We start from the raw sequence: 19,408 nt of genomic DNA on the forward strand, positions 1-19,408 counted from the left end.
GGCAAGTTGTTTAATATTAATACAGGTGAGTAAAGGATCTGTACCAATTATTAAGTCAACATAATTTTTATGATATAATTTCTTCTCTACTCTTTTTCATCACTTGGCAAAAGAGGATAGCAGGTATCTCAGATAAACTCAGATAAGCTTAAACTGCCTCCTCATCATTTAAACCCAGCTAACCTAGTACCTTCCCTGTGGAAAGGCTTACTGGCTAATCAAACTCCATTGTTATCTGAGATTTCCAAAGTCCCCCAGCTGTTGAAGCTTACACTGCTATGCCCTCATCACTGTTGCTAGGAACTCCCATGACTGGCTCGGGCTATAGAATGTGACAGGCTATCATTTCTACCTGGCAGATATTAACATCTATGTTTTATAGAGAAGTTAGTAAATTTGATAAAGGTTAAATAGATAATAAGTAACAGAGCCTAGATTCATACCCAGACGTGTCTATAAACATATCTCTACCATAGTATGTTGCCGTTATACATAACAGCTGTCTATTATGTTATATATTGACTCTGTATTGTGGATAGGTCTTGCTTGCACATTAATTTTGTTTCTTCAAACTGCATTGCATACTTCTTGAGGGCAAGATTTTTCCCTAGCACACTTCAACTGTTTGATTTCAAGAACTGATTCCAGAGAACCAGTCCAATCCTAAATATTATTATTCAACAGAATGGAATTTTCCCAAGACATAGGTATTCAATTTATTAGTTGCTGTTAATACTAACTAGCACCAATTATTTTATTAGGTGGGAGCTATCATTATTCCGACTTTGTATATGCAAAAAGTGAGGCTCAGAGAAATTAACTGATTGGCACATGAACACAGAGTAAGTACTAGAGTCAGGGTGCAAATATAAGTTTCTGTAAATTTAGAGCTCTATTTTCTGCCATTGGTATTTAATGTTTAATTTCTGTACAATACTAGAGTTAAGTTATAAGTATGCTGAAGGTTTTAGCTGTGAAACTCTATAGAAACCAACACTTGGTAAATTCCTAATCATGGACCAAGTGTTGGCTCAAATGGCAGTAATATAAATGATGATTGTTTATGTTTTTAAAAATGTGTATGTGCCAAGTATGGTGCCAGTCTCATAATAAATGCAATAAAGCACAATCTGTTATTATTCTCATTTTTACAGACAAGCACACTGACACTTAGGAAGTTAAAAGTGCCTTGTCCAAGATTTACAGTGCCAAAGAGCAGAGCCTGCAATGAATCTAGTATATTAAGACTCTGACAGAACATACTTGGCTTCTGTGTTATATAATGATGGTCTTCAGTTCCAGTATTGTAAACTACCACCACGTCCCACTCCTCACAGAATGGATGGGCTAAATTTTATGTTAAAACCTTTTAGGTTGAAAGGTAGCATCTTCTATTTGCAGGGTTTTGGGAAAGAAAAACGTTCTTTCTGTTATAATGTGATATTTATTTAGTTCAGGGGTTGACATACTGCAGCCCTTGGGTCATATCCTGCCAGCTGCCTGTTTTGTAAATAAAGTTTTACTGGAACACAGGCATGCCCATTCCTTATATATTGTCTAGGGCTGCTTTCACTGCAATGGCAGAATTAAGCAGTTGCTACAAACACTGTAGGAACCACAAAACCTAAAATACTTACCACCCTGGTTTAATTCTTCATTTCAAATTGTTGTAACTTGAATACTCATGTGTGTTTTTGTGGGTGTTCTTTCTCCAGAAAGCAACTTTGTTTTAATCCTGGGTCACCAAGGCCTGCCAGGAAGGTACTCATGTTGTAAAACACAAAGTAGTCACTTTTTAAAGTCAGCCAGTTGGCTCGATCACACACTGGCAAGGACAAGACAAGAAAGATGAGCATTTTGTATCCTTAACCATCCTCTGAACACTGTGAACCTTTATATGTGTTTTCAAAAATTAAATCAGTAAAGACTTGTGCTGATAGGAAAGAACCCAAATGACTGAAGCAAATACAAACCTAATTGGTCTCCATTGAGTGAAGACATATCCATTAAAATCATAATTAATTAATTAATACATAGAATTGAGTCTTTCACTGAACTTTCTTTTACCCCAATAAATTTTAGGGAAAACAGGAGCAAGTTACATAAAAGGGACTTTTAGAAGATTTAGTAACACACACATTCCTGGAATATAGGCAGGATCAATAAAATTTCTAGTTACTCTCTAGAACTTCCTATATCAATAAAAAAGTCACTACAATTTTCAACAATTGAGGTGACGAGCTTATTTTGGAGTTATGCATCCTTGAGTCAAATACTGACTTCGCTGATGACTAGCTGTTTGATCTTGGAAAAACTGTTTAAATTTTCTCTCTCTTTTGTATTCCTTATTAAAATGTGGGTAAAATATCTAGCTTGCAAATTGATTATAAGGATTAAATGTGATAATATATGTAAAATATTAGGCTTAGTGCCTTTATAGTAAATGTTCCCTGTCTGGTGAGCATTATTGCTGTTCCAACTCAAGGTCAGAACATGGGTCACAGAGCCTCCCCTGACTGAAAATCCACACAGAATTGATCACTGGTCAGGCAGGACAGAGAGCTAGGATAGTTTATGCTAATTTTCAGAAAGGGTTGAAATAAAAAGGCTTAACAACAAAATTTAATCAATAGACTACACCCAATTACCAAGTTTCTGCAAATTTAGTTCTGAAACATTGGAGAAGTAAGAAGGCTCCATATGTTGGGAGAAGGAGGTAAATTCAAATCATTGCCCATGTGGCATCTGGGTGGCTGAACCTGCTGCGAAGCTTGTAATATAACTGGCAAAACTGTGTTAGATAGTTTATAATAGCTTCCATCATTTAGTGAAATGTGGCAAGCGTAGAAAATACTATTTCTGTATGTCATTTTCTGAAAGTACACCTCTTTAACACCTCTGATTACAATTTTATGGTTCAATGCTTATTAATGGGCTTTGAATAAAAGAGCATATTGATGATTCCATTCTAGCAACAAAGGGAAAAGATTGCTAAAATGCCCATAGCAGTTTTGAAGGCTACATAGAAAATATCCAACTCTGTGTTCCTCAGATGCAGGATATCTATATTCTTTCAATTTCAGTTTCCATTGTAGTTAGTCTTTCAATAATGCAGGTGCAATCAGATAGAAATATCTGGCCATGTGGTCTAGGAAAAATTTATAGAGAAGAATTTTAGGATGACCTCATTATAAAAAATCAGGGTGGGGTCTTCAGAGAATCATTGCTTTAGGAAATCAAATATTTCTATCTGGTCCTGTGCCCTCCACATCTTTAATGCCCTTCAATTTCATCTCTCATATAGAAGAAAACGTGTTCATGGGGTATATGCATCTTGACTTCTTTCCATATCCCAGGAATGCTAATATTAAAGTACATTTGCAAGTAAAGTCACTGAAAACCAGCATTCCATCAAACATCTAATGACTGTTAGGTGCTGTGCATGACTTTGGAAAGATAAGATTTAGTTACTTCAATCCTGTTGTGGGAGAAACCAGTTGGAGTATGACCAGAGGGAAAGTTTATGGCTGAAGACATACCGGGAACCTCATAAGAAATTCACACTATAGTATAGGAGTATTGACAGGTGGATTCAGGTCTCAGATTGTCAGACTGTTCCACTGCTGCTCTTTACCTCACCAGAAAAACAAGGCTGAACATTCCTTTGTGGAATGTGGGCATTTAAGTCCCAGGAGGCCATAAATGCCTTGATCTCTGCATTTACTGATTTAGTCACTATTTAGTTGAACATCTTATTATGTGTTAAGCATTGTGTTAAGTGTTGATCATATAGTGCTGAATGCAATAGACATGGTCTTGCTCTTAAAGAGATAGGAGGGTACAGGGGAATAAGAGAATGAATAGGTAATATAATATGTAAGGTAATTTCATATTATATGAAATTCTATGATGGTAATAAAACAAGGCACTGTCACAAAACAAAAAAACAAGGAGAAGCCCACTTTAGGCAGAATGATGAAGGAGAACCTCTCAAAAAAAGGACACATTTAAATTGACACTTGAAGAAGCCAGCCATACGAAGAACATCAGAACATCAGGATGGGGGAAGAACACTTGTGGCAGAAACCCTGGGATAACAACCAGTGAGTCATACCTTATTATATAGTCCCTTCCACTTGAGTGTAGGCAGAGCCTGTGCCTTGTATCTGATCAATAGTATAGGAATGACAAGAGTGAAGAGATTTGGCAGATGTAATTAAAGTCCAGAATCAGTTGACTTTAATAGAAAAGGTAATTATTTTGAGTGGGCCTGACTTAATCAGGTGATCCTTTTAAAAGAGGATCTAGGAATCAGAGACTTGAGGCATCAGAGACTGTCTGTCTGTCTGTCTCTCTCTTTCTCTCTCTTTCTGGCTTTGAAGAATTCTACAGCTATGACGATATGAGTTGTGCCAACAGCAGAAGGAAGCTTGAAATAGATCCTTCCCTGCTGAGCCTTCCGATGAGAATACAGGCCAGACAGAACCATCATTCTAGCTTTAGCTTTCTGAGTTCCTGAGTGGAGGATCTAGCTAAGCTGTGCCTGGACTTCTGACCTAAAAAAATTGTTGAATAATAAATGGGTATTCTTTTAAGCCACTAAGTTTGTGGTCATTTGTTACACAGCAATACAACAAATACAAATACAATGCTCTAAGCTGGACAAAATCTATAAAGTCATTGGGAAGTGTGTAGTGGTTAGCAAAAAGAAAGATGGTCAGAAGCCAGACAACGTATGAAAGCTTAGGCTTCATCCCCAACATCTGACATTCCATGTCTAGTGCACAATAGGTGCTTAAAATACTTGTTAAATGAATGGGTGAATTTATGAATAATGAAATGTTGTTGTTAAAGTGTTAATACTAGACTGTCATTGCCACCCTCCTCAGATTTTAAAATATTTTTCAGTAAGATATTCATTGAAAGACCATTATATGCAAAGATGTATTGGTTTTTGAGAGCTAAGAAAAGTGATTAAGAAATACAGCCTGATCCAAGAAGCAAAATCTCAGTCAACAGATCTACTGGAAACTTTTTGACCAAAGACTCTATAATGAGGTATGGATACAACCTAGTAATCTGGGTCACAGCTGAAAGCCTGATAATTTGAGGTTTCTTTTCAGACTCTAATAAACTATCTGAAAAGGTGCCAAGTGCTAATCAGGTCAAAGGAAGCTAGCACTGTAATAAGATAACCACATCATCAAAGGTCAAAGTCATGATGATTTAGAGAGGAAAGGAAATAAAATGTTAAGAAAATTAGTAGTTCAATAATGATGGGGAATTCAATTTTAAAAATGCAAAAGTGTTTGCAGATTGGGAAATTATATTCCATGTGTCTCTAGTGAAGTCTTCCAGATTATGTGAAAAATCTCTAGAAATTCAGAGATGATAAATGAAGAGATTACTGTAATGTTCTATTAGTTGGAACATGTATGTTATTCCTGCTGCCCTTTTGGCACAAATGTTGGCTGAGCAGAAGGTCAGAGTCACACAGCTGATGTTTCAAGGAGCTACAGGTGAGATCAGTAACGGGACAACTGGAAACGCCATTCTCAAAGCGCAGTATTGAAACAGAAGGAAATAACTGATTACCGTAGCTCATACTCCCCTTGGAAATGAGCTGGGTTGCTTCCCTAAGAAGAGTTTATGTACATATGAAAATGTATAAAGATGTAGACTTGCTTTCTTCTAAACACAACTCAGCGATGTTTTTCAAGAGAAAAATGTTTACACATTTGAGAATGAAGCAATTAAGAATACCTGATAACAGTTAAGCAGAGGGGTGGGAAGTAGCAGATACTTGATACAACTGGGCATTAAATTAACTCCAGTTTTGGAGGCCACTAAAGGAAAAGAGGAGAGATGGCGCTTTGCATTTTTTTTAAGCTTTAAAAGTACATATCATCATCATCATCATCATCATCATTTACTTTGCATTTTATGACAATGGCAAGAAGGCTTTAGTCTAATTTCCCAGGTAATTCTACCTATTCTCAAGGGTTATCCTACTTTTTTTTAGTTAGGTTTAGAATTCAACATAAATGTCCAAATAGTGACATAATTAACAGCTTCCTCCTAGAGTCTGGGAAAATAAAAACAACACTGATTTTGTAATGAGTTTTCAGTTATTTTACATTGATTATTATGTTGAGTATAAGTAATCTATTCTATGAAATAGGACAATGCATTCTCAAATAAGCCAAATAGACTTGAAAAAAATCCCACGTGCAAATACAGATACATTTGTTAAGCCTCCTCGCTTTTTTAAAAGTTTTGATAGACATAGTTCATGCTATAATAGGCAACCAATATATAGCTGATACAATCACTCTTTGATAAACACCATTTCTCATTTGAAATGAAAATTGCAGTGACTGTAAGAACCATACAGAGATTACAAGAACCGTCAAAAGCAGCTCCAGAAATCAGATGACAGCTTCCCCCAGAATGTGATATGTATAAGAACATGTGTACATTTCTGGTTTTGGAAGCACCCAGGAATTGCTTTGTCTCATAAGAAGTTCCAGAAAATACAAAACAAAACAAGCAAAAGAAAACAGTTTAAGCAGGGTAAGAATGAAAGCCATGTGATTTCCCTTTCTATGTGTATATAGCTTTGTTCCTCTGTGTTAACAGAGCTCTGCAGAGCTCAATGTAGTCTATGAGAAAGCGAGTAAACAAATCTATGATTTCTGAAAGCTGACTGAAGGGCATGAGAAGTGCAGGCTTATGTGAAGCTGTTCGGGTCAGTTTGAGGCTATTTTCAGGGGTGATGTCTGAGAGCTCATGAACTTCAGTACGCCAGGGCACTGCTCGCCCAGCCGTGCTCCCACATCACTGGTGGCGTGGGTGACAGATGGGGACAGACTCATGAAGAGCTTCCGTCTTACTGGTTATGTTTCACTTCACTGCATTAAGAAAAAAACCCTAATACTTCAAAGCTCTAATTTTACATACATTACTTCTAAAGATAAAGATAGGTTTAAAAAGTGAGTTGGGAGTTAGCTTAATTAGAAATACTAAATAAGTAATCATAATCATATGGGTAGTACTTGGAAATGGCAAAATCGTGAAGGTGGTATATTAATGGCTGAAGTTGAGACAACAATGCAGAAGATAATTTTCTTCTTATTCCATTGTTTTGATAGTTTCTTTGCTGAGATTTTTGCTATTTGCTTCCATTTACAAAATACCTATATAGTTGAGACAAAAAATCTGAAAACACATAACAGCACACATGAAAACAATAAAAATTAACCATAAAACTACCCCTAAAGACAAGCACAGTTAAGATTTTGTTTTTCACTCATTTAGCACTTTTGCCATAAAAATAAAATTGTACCTTCATACTCTGCTCCATAGCCTGATTTTCCATTTAACAATAGCTAGCAAAAGTTTTCTCATCTGATAAACTTTCTTCTTCAACTATTTTATTGGCTGAAGCGTATTCTTTTATATAATTAAATCAAAATCTAATTAACCTCCTACTGTTGGGAATTAAACTTGCTCCCACTTTTTCACTGCCATATAAAATGCTGCAGTGACATCTTTGGACTTAATACTCTTGTACATATGTCTGAGCATTTACTTAAAACAAATTCCTAGAGGTAAGGCTGCTAGGTCAACAGGCTTGCCCTTTATAAAGGTGTTTTGCAGAAACTTAACTGATTACTCTACAGAAAGGTTAAAATAATAAATTATTTCCAACAGTGACTTATGAGAATACCCATTTCTATAACATTCACAATGTATTATCATTACCAATGTTCTTTCTTTGAAAATACTTCTATTGTTTGCCAATATACTTATATAACACAGATTACTAAAGACATATAACATAAAATCAATCATATAATTAGAATTCATTTATATTTTTTTCTTTTGTGAATTACTTGAATATGCTCTTTGTCCCAATTTCTATTGATGTGAAGCCCTGAAGTAATGATAATCAGACTTAGATGTGAGAACAGAATATAATACTAAATGCCTTAAGTATTCATGTCCCAAGAAGTATTTTACATTTCTTATAATTCTCTTTTAGCTAAGGAGACAATCATTATTTTGGGAGCGAGAACATTATTTTTTTATTATTGTATTATTTCTAATGTATTTATAATGGAAAAGATTTGAAAATATGAGTCAAATTAATTCTTTTTTGGGGGGAAACCAGTAAACTATGGTCTGGCTACATAGCCCTTTTCAACAACTTCAAAAACACTGAGATGAAAAATGGCATAGCAGTGGATACATTCCAATGATGCCATCATTTGAGCAAGAACAGAAGATAACACATAATAAACTGCTGCAATAAGAAGAAAAAATAATCCCTAGAATAATTATGTTTGCCTATTAGGTTTAGGAGCACTTGATTACCTCTACAATTTTGAATCTTACCTGTCATTCACATGGGTGATTGCCAATCTTTATGAAGTTCTGACAACCCCACCTCCTTGTGGTGGAGGAGGTGGTGGTGCAGTTAGTGAGGCCAGTGGTCTTGGTAGATGGTAATACTACCTGCCTACCCAATTCTCAAAGTTCCATGAGGGATGCAGTAATATTTTAAATAAAAATAACAATTAAATTGAATTTTATATTGAGGTTTATTGGAGAATTTCAAAATACTTCTTGACCCATCAAAGAAACCCTCTACCTTTGGGTTGGTTGGCAATCAGTGTTCTGGATGTGGCTGAGAAGAAAGTAGGATGTCAGAAATATCTTTAAATGTAAAGTATACAGTATATTATTAAATGCTAAATAAATTCTTCCTTACTAAAATATCCAGAAAGTTCTGGGTAAGCCATGAGGGTTGACAACAACAAGACCCTGTTTACCAGTTAAAATAACCTGCTATCATCCATTTATTAATTCAATAGGCAATTACTGATCACTCACTATGTGCAAGAATTGTTTCATGTACTAGAAGTATTAGCAAATAAAGCAAAGATGAATGAGGATAACATTCTGGTGAAGGATAAGCAGGAAAAGGGAGACAGATAATAAAGAGGTAAAAATAGATGAATAAGAAATGGAAAATAGTGGTAAAGGCAGTGAATGGAAATAGAATAAGGGTATGGCATTGAGTAACTTGGTGAGGAGTAAGGCAAGGGAGAACTTTAGATGGGGTGGCCTTGGAAGGCCTCTTGGAGAAGTTGGCATTTAAACTGTGCCAGTCATGCAAAGGTCTTGGCAAAAAGCATTGTAGACTGAAGGAACAGCAAATGCAAAGGCGCAGAATGAATTTGATGTGCTGGGGAAATGGATAGAAGGCCAGTGAGTGAGCAGGCAGGGAAAGTGGTGTGAGCAGGGCTGGTCCATGTACTGTCTCAGGCCTTAGTGAGGAGTTGGCTGAATTTCTCTAACGGTTCTTAGAAGGAGAAGGACAGCAAAATAATCAGGAGGGGAAGCTCTCGTTTAAAATGCAGATTCCTGGGCCCTGTCCTGAGAATGCAGGATCAGCATTTTTAGGGTTTGGGCTTGAAAATGTGCATTTAACCAATGCTCCCAAGTGACAATTACTAAAATTTGCAGAGATGGCAAAGTAGGCACTCAATGAATTTGTTGCATGAATAAATAAATATTACAAAAAGGTTCACAGGAAATGAAGATCTAGTGTAACTCACTCCCCCAACCCTTGATCCAGAGAAAATAGAAAACAGTTTTGGGCCAGGCCCAAGCAGAGTCTCAGCTAGCCCTTCAGATTCACTCAGAAATTCATGATGTGATGGATATATGGGTATGGTATACTCAGGCCTTCTGGAAAATTTCGATTTTAACTAATTACTCTTGATGAGCAGGTGTTAAGTCCAGTTGTCTCCCTAGCTGAGGAACTACAAGCCCCTCAAGTGGCAAACACCATTTGTTTTAAAGGCAAAACAGTCTTTTCTAAAAAAAAAATCATTATTTTTATCTTTTTGGACTTTTTGACACATGGGAGCTAAGGTTTACTCATAGGGCCAATTTACTCTTATACATAATAAGTATAGTACATAGGGCCAATATTAGGGGCTCATGAAAATGTTCTAATTTCTTTTAAAATCAGAAGAAAAAAACTGTTGCCTGTTTTAGCCTGAATTATAGTCAACTTTTATGAATGCAGTTATAAAATATAATTTTTAATGTTTTTTTTTTAAATCAAGAAATGGCCCAAGAAATTTTCTCACCTATAAACTGGGGATAATAGTGGTGTCTAGGGCACACAAAAGTCATAACGTGGCCCTACTCACTCGTCACTCTGGGTCCATGTGATAGGCAACTTACCTGGCAGGCATTGTACAAGAGCTGATGTTCGAACTTCTTGATCCCAAGAATGTTCTGGAACATCTCGTAGAGTTGCTCTTTGCTCAGAATCAGCTCAGAGGCTGCGCTGGCTGTCATCCGGGCCTGCTGCTTCCTGGGGTCCTCTTCCCCACGGTAGATGGCATCAAACTTGGCCATCCAGGAGCTCAGCACTGTCTCCTTACTGAGGCCATCGATCTCAGGCAGGCTGCGCACCCTCTTCTCAATGTGCTTCTTGAAGACCTCCCGCGAATCATTGGCAGAGCAGCCCCCACTCTGCACCATGCGGGCCACGCGATCGCTCTTCAGGAACACCTGAGCAAGAACAGGGCCAGGAAAGGCATTAGAAAGGCGGTCCTGCAGACGGCAGTTCTCAGGCATCAGCGGGGGCACCAGTGTGGTCATATCCTGTCCCACTGCCTCCCGTTGTGCCAACTCAGAGAAGTCACTCACATATTTGGCTTTTGTGTCCAAATCTGGAAAATGAGAATAATAATAGTATTTACCAGGTTGTTGCAAGGATTAATGAGAAGTAATACCCTGAGAGGCAGCATAGGGTATGTGGACACTGGGCCCAGAATGCCTGGGTTCTTTCTCTGCCACTTAGGGGCTGTGTTTCTTTCAGCAAGTTAATCCCTTTGTACCTCACTTTTCTCATCTATAAACTAAGGATAATAGTAGTCTCTACATCACAGATATTTTAAAATGAGGATAAAATGAATTAATATATGAAAAGCACTTTAAACAGTAGCTCATATTAATGCCTTATAGATTATGATGGTTGTTTTTTATATACTGTGTCTTGCGTGATGTCTGGCACTTAGTGCTTAAAAGTTAACCACTATTCATACCTCATTCTATCCTCTCAATGATACTCATCACAAGTGAAATTGAATAAATATTAAGTAAATATGTATTTAATGTCTGTCTCTCTTTCCAAAATGTCAACTCCATGTGGGCAAAGATTGTGTCCTTGTTTCTCACAATGGCATCTGTCCCCAGAACAGAGCCAGCGACTTTGACAGTAAGTGACATAGAAAGTAGACATTACATTCAGTCCATTTTGTAGATAGAAAACTAAAACTCCAGGGAGGGGAAGACACTTGCTCTTGTTAACTCAAACTAGCTGCCTATAAATGCATTGTCCTTTGATTGCACCTTGATACTTCCTTCCCTCAGGGTCTCACCTGCTGGGTAAGAACTGTTTCCACCTGGTGTAGAACTGTGGTTGTTCCATAGGTGCTTTCTGGGTCCTGGGATCAAGCCATCCATTAAGGACGATTTGCTCTTGCTCCAGTACCCACAATGTGGAAGCCTACACAGCTACATGATTTGGGGGTGTAATATAAGGGGCTTCATAGTCACAGAGAGGAAATATCTAACAACTTTGAAATGTGTCCTGGTCACAGTTCAGAAGGTACATAAATATCCTTCCAGAAGCAGAACAAATGTTCACTCCTCTGTCAGACTTCAGGAAATGCTCTTGTTGGCTATGAGACGCCATGGCTTGGGGTATATTTCATTACTACCTGCTTCATCACAAAGGCTTACCTGGTGGGAAGAGATGTCAGAGAGGTGGCCTCCATTTATTGTGACTTAATGAACTCATTTACAAAGACAAGGGCTGAAAGTTAGCTTCACAGGCTATGGGCCATGGCCCATTTGCCAGAGCCTGAGAAGCAGTAATCAGTGAGACCTTAGAGTTCATTTAAAAATCAATTTTAGAATAAAATTTTCAAATGAATCCTCAGGGCTTATGAGTCTTAATGAGCTAAAGAATTCACCTGAAACTCTGTAATGCTTAATACAGATGGTTTCTCCGTCTAACATATTGTGTCTCAGTTTTAGTTTTAGACCTCAAAGAATTTAAAAGTTTTGAGGCAAACAGAGGAATTTTGTGGAGAGGCAGGAACTGTAAACCATGGTCCCAGGGCAGTTCTTGGATAAGTCTCCTCCCTTTTCTGATTCTCCAGTTTCTAATTTGTACACTGAGGGAATTGAACTATATGGTTTTGGGGCTGTCCTTCCAGCCGTAACATTTATATTCTTTTTTATAAACACATTCTTCTTTCTTTGGACACTCAAAAGGTGAAAGACCTGGTGCCTGGTGCCCAGATGCAATGGTGAGCAAAACAGATGCAAACCCAGCCTGGAAGCCTCCATGATATCATCTTAATAATCCCATCCAGATAGCATTGCAAGTTGGGACAAGTTGGGGAAGTCCGGGGGTCCAGGTGCCTAAAACCAGGAATCTGTTCTAATGTGTAATCAAGAAAGCCTTCCTGGAGGAAAACTCCCTGAAGATGATGTGTGAAAGATGGTTAGGTGAAGAGAGAATGAGAGGGTATTTCAGAGACAGGGAACAATATGTGTAAAGACCCTGAGTGTCTGCGGACATAAGGAGAGGCCAGGGTGGCAGTGGCATTACGGGATGGAGAATGACTGGTATAAGGTAGACAGGAAGGGTCTGTGTGGTCAAGGCCATGGGAGGCCACACTGAATATGTTTGTCTTCATCTGAAGGGCACTGGGAGGCCACTGAAGGTTTTAAGCTGGGACATAACACAATCAGGTTCACATTCTCTGTCTTTAATGTCGAAAACAGACCTGAAAGAGGCCAAGAAAATTGGCAGGAAGCCCAGCTGGGGGGACACTTACAGAACTGTAGGTGGCTGAAGATGGAGGTGGGAACACAAAGGGGTTAGGGTTAATTCTTTGTTTTCAGCTCCAATGAATATTAGAGGTGACTTGGAAACAATTAACAATGAAGTCACACTCTCCTCCCCATCTGATCATAGCAGTGTCCCATAAAATGGGCCAGTTATAAACCCTCAGCACCATTTTCTTTTCCCCCAAAGCCCTTCTGTAGCTGCCATTTGTCATCTGTCTTTGTGACTCTTCAGTTAATATCTAAGTCTCAGGAAGGCAGGAATTGTAACTGTTTTTTCCTATTATTTCTTTGAGTGCCCAAGACAATGTCTAGCATACAGTTGGTGCTATGTTGAATGAGTGAATGAATAAGAACAAAACAGACTTCCTGAAGCAGAGACTGTATTGAGATTATACCTGGATGGGGGAAAGCCCAATATATGGGTCTCTCCAAACAGCTGACTGAGGCTAGATATACCATGGGACCTGATAACAAGTGGTATGAAATGGACATGTTGGTACATTGATCCCAGCTGGTGTCCATCCCTGGCTGGTGCCTCCTGGATCCTGCACAGATCATCTGCATATAGTCCCGTCCTTCATTTCTAGTGGCCACTCAATGAATATTTGTCACTTAAGCTCCGTCAACTCCACACTCCTTCACTGTCACATGTGGTTAATATAGCCAGCTGTCTTTGATGAGGATAAAACTGAAAGCACTTTGAAAAGTAAAGGGCTCCATCTGTCCAGAGGTAAGCTATGATTGCCTGGCCTAGGAAGGAGGGGAGATGAGTGGAATGTCAAGTGTGTGGGGAAGAAGGCTGAAGATAGAGGTGACAGCAAGGATGAAATGCTGAAAGGATGCAAGACAGCCGAGGAGAAGAGGGGTTGTGGCAGCAAACTAATTTTCCAGGCACATCATCTGTCTTGGCTTCTCAGTGTGTCAGAAGGAAGTGGGGCCTGGGCCAGCCTTTCTCTGTTGTGAATACAGCTGCTGAGGACCCATGTGCTCATGTGTCTCTGAAACCACCCTCTGCCACTCATTTGTACTGGTAGCTCTATCTGGTGTTTTTGTTTTGTTTTGTTTTTGGTTGTTGTGAGAGACTTCAACCCCAGGCACAGTTCTGTGTGGCATATCCATAAATCCTCCCTACTCCTCTGCCAACTTCCAGATAGGCCATGATGGGAGATAGAAGATGCACAAATAAATATGGAATGGTGAAGGGCAGTCAACGCAGTGACTCAGCCTCATCCATCAGGCCTTCCCTCCCCTGTCAGAGCCAAGCCAGCTCAAGGTCATTTAGAAACACACAAGCACATCAGTACTTAATGACTGCACACAGTGTGGTATAGGGTAGAACCAGCCCAGCACCACCTCCTTGCTGATAGGCTGAGAAACCAAGAAAGATCATTTCCTGCTGGACAAAAGTGTATCACTGCAACATAAGTATCAAAAGACCTGAATAAATAAGATTATAAAACAAAACAACCTGGTTGCTACTAGCGAATGGCTGTATAACAGGAGGAGAAGGCTCTAGTGTAAGAGGACCTGAGTTCAAATACTGACACTTCAAGTTGCTAGCTTTGAAATCTGAGCAAGCTGCTTAATCATTTTGGGCTTCAGTTTCCTTAGCTCTTGAATAGGAATCATAACTACATTACCTTGTAGGACTTGGGAAATGATTCAATGAAATAATATGTGTCAACTGGTGAGTACAGTGCCTGCTACAATATTGTAACAGAAGTTAGCTATTATTTTTAATAGATTCTCATGCATCCATAAAATAAGCATTTTTTTTCATTAGCATCAAAATATGTCCATGATCTGCTGTTAACCCAGAAACGTGCAATGGTAGGGGTAAGGTGGGGATGAAGGATTGGAGCATGACTCTGCATTGAGAACATCATAGGTAATAAAACATTTTACTGATGAGGATGTCATATGTGTGATTTTTGCAAAGGTAGGAAGGAGATTGAAAACCAATGCACTTGTAAGACAAGTGAGTTATTACTATTCTAAAGTAATTTTCCATCTTATTATGAAAATCAATTAGCTCTCTGAAAAGATATATACCCCAATTTAATAGTGGTTGTTTAATATGATGGAATTACAGGTATTTTTCTAACCATTTCATTTAGATTTTTTCCTATACTGTTTAGTTTCATAATTGTCATGCTTTATTTTCATAATCACTTAAAACACCTCTTTCTACATGAAAAAATACAAAATTACTTTTGTTGAGGCAAGATGAATTTTAATTCCTAAAATAAAATGTACCTTTGGATTCTAAAGGTACATTAAGAGATCCTGGGACAAACTTCAGATGCACATCTGAGGCCACGGCTGACGGTAGGTAGTGGTAGGTTGGGAGCTAAAACAACCTCTCTTTCCTCTGCCTTAACCTTGCACCTTCGTTACCTCAAGCCCAGGCCCAGAAACTAGAGAGTGGTAGTAGATTTAGGGTGAGGGGGTGTGTGTGCACAATTTAATCCTAACAACAATTTTGCAAGAAAGGTCCTATTACATCTGAAAAAACTGAGGCTCAGGACTTCTCTGGGGTCCAAAAGCTACTGTGCTGCTGAATTAGACTTCAAACCCACATCTTTTGAACACTAAACTCACCCTCCTAACCACTCTAACCTCTGCCTCCTCCTCCCTTGCCTGACTTTCCCCACAACAACAAATGCCTAGGGATAGGTCTGTTTTAAGGCCACTGAGGACTTATAGTAGTTTTGTGTGTTGAAAAATACATGGGGGGGACCCCCCAAAAGTACAGAATTATCTTCTGGAGGGTAGGCCCCTTGTAGTATAAGCTTGCCCCACTAGGTGAGTGTTCTAGGAACCCATCTGTATCAGTGTACCAGCTGGTGGTGTTGTGGGAGGCTGCATTTGGCTTCAGTGGATTTTTTTTTTTAAGACTCTTTCAATGTGTTTGCCCATTTCATGATGGGTGATTTGCAAACACTCCTGCCCACACTGTGCTGAGTGTTCAGCAGTTTTTGACTATAAATGGCATGACCCCCATGCCCTTCCCTCCCTATTCACCTGATTTTTCCCAGCAACCTTTTTGTTGTTTTCCTGAATGAAAAAAGTCCTCAAAGGGAAATGTTTTGTCAATGTGGGATAAGTGAAACAAAAAATGGCAGAAGAACTAAAAGTTATCAAAATTTGACAAGTTCAAAAACTGTTTTGAGCAGTGGAAAAAAACTTTTCTATAGGTGTATTGCATCAACTGGAGAGTACTTTGAAGGTGACTGAAGTTTGAACATGTAAGAATAAATACACAATATTTTTATAAAATAAATTCCATTTTTTGGGGTCCCCCCTTGTATATAGCTTCATTTCAGAAAAAAAAATAGCCAGGTGTCATCTGACTGCTACTTTTCTTAGATTAAAAAAAAACGTTTAACCATAAAGACTAAAAATATGTCACCCTGTGTAGAGGCCACCTGTGTTTTATGCCTGCCAACAGTCCTTCCCTTTCTGATAACAGCACCTTAGTCTGAAAACCTCTTTGTCATTACACAAAGTTTCAGTGGGACTGTCAATCATGGACCTTGTACTTCTTAAGCCAAGTGGTGGCTTGGGACCTGAACTTGACCAATCATGTCTCTCCTGGGGTTCAAATTCAGAGTGTGGTGCCACAAGGATGGAATGGGATTGGAGCAGATTCATACCAATGATATGGTGTCCATTATATTCTGCTACCTGGCTTTTAAAGTTAATCCCCTCTGGTTTCCATTTATTCTTAAGTCTGGTTATTTCTTTTGATAGCAATAACAAACAATTGTTATTGTTGTTGTTGTTGTTATTATTAAAGGCTTAATTTAACCATAATCAGTTTCTATTGATAGCAACTGAAGAATCCTGCCTGATATGCTATTCAGGGGTAGTTTGACCAAAAAAACAAAAACAAAAAAAACAAAACAAAACAAACAAACAAAAAAAATGGGTCTCTGTTAGAAGAGATCAGCTAAAAACAAAATAAAACAAAACAGAACTCAGTCTAAGCGGTTCCACTGGCTGAAGCCGTGTCACTCCAATCAAGTCACTGCCGGGCCTTTTGCTGGGACTCTCAGTGAAGAGGAGTTCTCTTTGCTCCTGGGGTGCATGGAAGGGACCTGCCTAAGAACGAAGTCAACACAGACAAGAGCAAAGCCAAGGTATGTGGAGCAAAATACCCATCCTGCTGGCAGCTTTGAAATCTCAGGATATAACCACAGCTCAAGCCAGGTCTACCCTGGACTTTTAAGTTTTTTGGGCAAATAAATCTCATTTTTGGCTTAAGCCAGTTTGAAGTAGCTGCCTGTCACTTGTCATCCAAAGACTCCTGACCAAAACAGATACTGATAGAAATGTAATTGGATTACAGATTAGGCTAGAGGAAGAGACACTAATTTCTTGATTACCCAAGAGTAAAGGGAAAGGGGAAAAGGGTAATCAACTTGGGGCTCTTCCAGGTAAAGTGCTAATCCTTATCCCTTAATTTGGAACTTTGCTGCAGAGGATAAGGCTTTCTGGGAAATGTGAATCTCAAGACTTTCTAAACCTTTATTGATGGCTATGATAAATAATTAATGCCCTATATTCTTTCCTATTATCCAAATCTCAATATTAAATATTCAGTAATTTCTCAAAGCCTGTATTCTCAGCAGACTAAAAAAAAGGTCTTTCAAACAAACTGGCTAATATAGAAAAAAAATCAGGATCACTATAGATATAATGGTAATAGCCAGGGACTCATTAGTATGTTGACGACTACTAATTTTTAAGTCAATTAATAGATAGAAATGGCACAATTAATTGATAGAAATGCCACTTTCTTTTAATTTATGTCACTAGTCAAACGAACTTTCTAATTAAGGTCAGCATTCTCAAAATTTATAAATTGATAAATGACTTTAAACATGAACTATCAATAAGAGTCTGCCTGGGCAGAGCTGGCTTTTAGAACTTGAAAAAAGGGAAGGGAGAATTAATTTCATTCTCTGGAAGTTTCTAGACAGAATCCTTTGTAAAATATATTCCAGGTATTCATTGTCATACCATAATTGTGACTCCAAATGTCATTTCCACTGTCTATTAAATTCAACCAAATAAAACAGTAAGTTTGGCACTTATTGGCAATAATCTGTTTGTAAAATGAAAAAAAAAGCTTAAAATTTACAAATATAAAAATGAACCCAACTTCTAAAATAGATTAGAATAGAAATGTCTCTGAGGAAATGGCATGTCAGATGAGTCTGTGGCCGGACTTAGCAAACATCACAGAGACAAAGTCTGTTTACTCTTGCACTGATTGATAACATTTTCACAATATCTAATTGTAATCTTGCTCCACTCTTCAGGAAAGGAGGAGTCACATGCTTTAGCAAGTGGGAAGGAGAGTTTCACCAAATCAATGAACTGACATTGTTAAAGCATCTATCAAGGACGGGAGTGGAAACGGGAGCACTGATGTATTTGTTCTGAAATAATTTGTTATCTAATAATTTTTAAAAAGAAAAAAACAGTGAAGTAATCCATGGTGAAAAAAATCAGAGTCTGTTGGATTTCCTTACACTTATTTTAGAGTTTATTGTTATTACTTTGAATTGCATATGACAAAATACCTTAAGATTTTTAATGCTTAGGGGATGATTTCAAATGCTTTTAATCTAGTCTTAACAATGGGTAAGATATTTAGGGCATAGGATTCCAAACACACAGAATATTTGGATCATAAGAAAATAGATTAATATGAAGTAAAATGTCTTCCAATGACTAAATGATCATTTTTTAAAAATATGTATGTCAGTTAAACATTGCTACTAGGAAGGTATGGCATGTCTATATGCAGTTAATGGTGTACCAATGACAGATAATATGTACATTATGTAAGAATAATTATAAAATCTAAAATTGTATATATTTAAGTTGTACACGATTTTTAGTTGTACAATGTAATAATTTTATATATATATAAAATATATATAGTGAAATGATTACCATGATGAAGCTAATTAACATATCCTCAGCTCAGTTAACATTTTCTTTATACTTAAGATCTCCTCTCTTAGCAAATTTCAAGTGTTATTAACTACAGTCAGCATGTTGTACACTAGATTCTCAGAACTTATTCATCTTAAAACTGAAAGTTTGTACCCTTGACCAACATTTCCCCTTTTCTCCCACCCCATGTAATCCTTGAAAACCACCATTCTTAGATTTACAATAAATATTTAATGCTAAAAAAATACTGGTAAAATTCTAAATTCTCTTTACAAATAAATAAGCCACTGAGGTTTAAAGGTGAAAGTTTTCTTGTCATATATATTCAGGATACTTTCTTCCACATACTGGTTTTCTCCTGAGAATGGTACATTTTGGATGGTATTCTAACTTGCAGAAAAGAACTCACAGCCTCATTTTAATAGAAAAAAATAAAGAAGCCAGTGAAGGCACCATCCTTAAAAGGTATTACCATCCTTCAAAAAGGTAA

General features: G+C 37.8%; 1 protein-coding gene across 4 annotated transcripts in view; it reads right to left on the minus strand.

The window, feature by feature from the left end:
- Positions 1-19,408, minus strand: part of CADPS (calcium dependent secretion activator) — a 460,054-nt gene that overhangs the window by 310,658 nt on the left and 129,988 nt on the right. For all 4 annotated transcript variants that reach the window (XM_054595668.1, XM_054595667.1, XM_054595666.1 and 1 more), the window contains exon 3: positions 10,261-10,593. In XM_054595668.1, the coding sequence (XP_054451643.1) occupies positions 10,261-10,593 (333 nt within the window). The remainder of the gene's footprint in view (positions 1-10,260; positions 10,594-19,408) is intronic.

The sequence above is a fragment of the Pteronotus mesoamericanus genome, unplaced genomic scaffold, assembly GCF_021234165.1.
Source record: "Pteronotus mesoamericanus isolate MK-2021 breed Mesoamerican mustached bat unplaced genomic scaffold, CSHL_Meso_final scaffold_54, whole genome shotgun sequence".
In the NCBI taxonomy this organism is placed as follows: domain Eukaryota; kingdom Metazoa; phylum Chordata; class Mammalia; order Chiroptera; family Mormoopidae; genus Pteronotus; species Pteronotus mesoamericanus.